Source organism: Suricata suricatta, chromosome 12, assembly GCF_006229205.1.
Source record: "Suricata suricatta isolate VVHF042 chromosome 12, meerkat_22Aug2017_6uvM2_HiC, whole genome shotgun sequence".
NCBI classification, from domain to species: domain Eukaryota; kingdom Metazoa; phylum Chordata; class Mammalia; order Carnivora; family Herpestidae; genus Suricata; species Suricata suricatta.
Window position 1 is genome coordinate 10,881,322 of NC_043711.1, and position 2,783 is coordinate 10,884,104.

At 41.6% G+C, this 2,783-nt stretch overlaps 1 protein-coding gene across 1 annotated transcript in view; it reads right to left on the reverse strand.

Annotated features, from left to right (window-relative positions):
- Positions 1 to 2,605, reverse strand: part of LOC115275102 (olfactory receptor 7A5-like) — a 7,296-nt gene extending 4,691 nt beyond the window's left edge. The window contains exon 1 of the mRNA XM_029918711.1: positions 1,709 to 2,605. Coding sequence (XP_029774571.1) covers positions 1,709 to 2,605 — 897 coding nt within the window. The remainder of the gene's footprint in view (positions 1 to 1,708) is intronic.
- Positions 2,606 to 2,783: the final 178 nt, after the last annotated feature.

The window sequence follows — 2,783 nt, forward strand, 5'->3', positions numbered from 1 at the left end:
AAAAAAAAAAAAGTACTACTATGTGATCAAGTAATCTCACTACTGGGTATTAACCCAAAGAAAGTGCACCCTCATATTTACAGTCATCTCTGATACTAAGAATACATTAGGTTCATCTATTTATTCAAATTTGTGTTTCTAAGTACACTCCACTGGGAGATCTATATTTGATAATCAATTTTTGGTTATGGTAGGCATTCTAGACACCTAGGTGAATAATAGAATAAAACAAGGAGAATAGTTATTAAACACAATGGCATGTTTGTAGAGTACGTGCCTGAAATTAAGCTTTTGATTTCTGAGGCACCGATTTCAAGGACAATCATGTAGTATAATAACATTGCCAGGTGTGTGATACACTTACCAGACAAGTACCTGGGCTGCCCCAGCCTGAAGCTCCTCTTCAGAAAGTCCTGGAAAAACCTACATACCGATACATGAGTGACCCTGCTTTCTCATTTCTGTGCCAGATTTAAACTCTTATGTTTTAAATGTCTCAATAAAGAGGAGACCTGCAAACCCCTACCCACTCTGACCATAGACCCCAATAAAGGTAGGGCTCCCATTGTGGCCTTTCTCTCCCTCCTTCTGAATCTCTGTACTGCCCCTCCAGACCTTTCTGCCTATTCCTTCCAAACCTATGAGTAATAAACCTTGTTCGTTTAGAGTTCTCAGATGGTTGTCACTGAGGTGTGCCTTGGAATCATAAGAACCCAAGGGCCAATGCAGTCACAGCATAAGCTCTGGTCAGAAAAACATCTAGGGAAGTCCACGTGCACACGGGCGTGAGTGAGTCCTTAGGTTTTCTAGTTTAGACATCGATGTCAATAGCCCGAGGCTTAAATGGAACACTGTTACAGCCCACATTCTCAGGAAGAGTAGTTAAGGTAATGTTATCATATGATTGACAGACCCAAGGGGAACACTGTGGCTTTGAATTCTCCTGTACAATAGAGTTATGTAAAGGGCTTAGTGGCCAGGTGTAGTTTTCTTCCATATGAGGAATACAACTCATATTATTCTTTTGGGAAATCTAGGGGAAATTTACTTGGCATGATAGAAGTCATTTGTAATGAAGATAATTTTTAGGAAATCCAACTTCTGAAAAGTAAAATAAGATAGAAACGAGACGGAGGCAAACCATAAGACTCTTACTAATAGAGAACAAAGTGAGGGTTGCTGGAGGCAGGTGAGAGGGAAGATGGGTTAAATGTGTGATGGGCATGAAGGAGGGCACTTGTGATGAGTGCTACATGTTGTATGTAAGTGATGAATCACTAAAGTCTATTCTTGAAACCAATACTACACTATATGATAACTGACGTGAATTCATATAAAATCTTGGGGAAAAAAAAGAAAAAGAAATAAAACCCAACTTTCCCATTGTAAGATACAGAAATTTCTAGGCATTTGTGACCCAAGGATGGGGAAAACATTGGGAAGATATGGAAATGGACAGAGGAGAAACTGTATATCAGACAGATCAGAAGGTTAAGAAAGTCAGTTACTTAAATGTATAGAGAAGTTAATATCAAATTAATGAAAATTCCAAGAAATAAATAGAAGGAGCAGATTCTACTTCCACAGTCTATTCAAGGAAGAGCAGTTTCTGTATCTGAGGCTCTGAGCCCTACACTCATGGGCACATCTTTAGCCCTAGAAAGATTGGACTTTATGCTACTGGAACCCCAATGATTCTTTTGAGAGCCCTCTTTATGTCTTTGTTCCTCAGGCTGTAGATGAAGGGGTTCAGCATGGGCGTGACCACCGTGTACATCACCGAGGCTGTTGCACTTGAATGGGAGCTCTGGGTAGCAGCAGAGCTAAGATACACGCCCAGGACCGTACAATAAAATAAGGAGACAACTGAGAGGTGTGATGCACAGGTGGAAAATGCTTTATACTTGCCCTGCGCTGATGAGATCCCACATATGGAGGAAACTATCTTAGAATAGGAGTAAAGGATCCCAGCTAGGGAAGCACCACCCAACAATCCAGCTGCAAAATGCATCACCATGTCATTAAGAAAAGTGTCAGAACAGGCAAGTCGGACCACTTGATTGATTTCACAGAAGAAGTGGGAGATTTCTGCCTCTCTACAGAAGGACAGCCCCAACACCATTAAGGTTTGTAATAAGGAATTCAGGGTGCTCACTATCCAGGACAAAAGAACCAGCAGCCCACAGAAGGTGGGTTTCATGATGATCATGTAGTGCAAGGGGTGACAGATGGCCACGAATCGGTCATAGGCCATCACAGCCAGTAGAAAGTTGTCCAATCCAGCAAAAAGTAGGAAAAAGTACACCTGTGTGATACAGCCTGCGTAGGTTATGACTTTGCTCTGAGTCTGGATGTTACACAGCATCTTGGGGACGGTGGTGGAGGTGAAACAGATGTCTACAAGGGACAGGTTGGCAAGGAAGAAGTACATGGGCGTGTGGAGGTGGGAGTCAGAGCTGACGGCCAGGATGATGAGCAGGTTTCCAAATGCAGAGATCAGGTACATGGAAAGGAAAAGCCCAAAGATGAGGGGCTGTAGTTCTGGCTCCTCTGAAAATCCCAGAAGAAGAAATTCTGAAATTTGTGTATCATTTCCTGATTCCATGTACTGGAGGTGACTACCAGGGGGAAAAATAACATGATTAATTTTCTCAAAAATGAACATTACAAATATCATTAAAATTCTACTATTTTTATCTTGCATTAAAAAAGTTAATATCCATAGTTTTTGCACCAAACTTGTCCCCTCTCGCCACCACCATGCCAGCTCCAAATAGGTATTC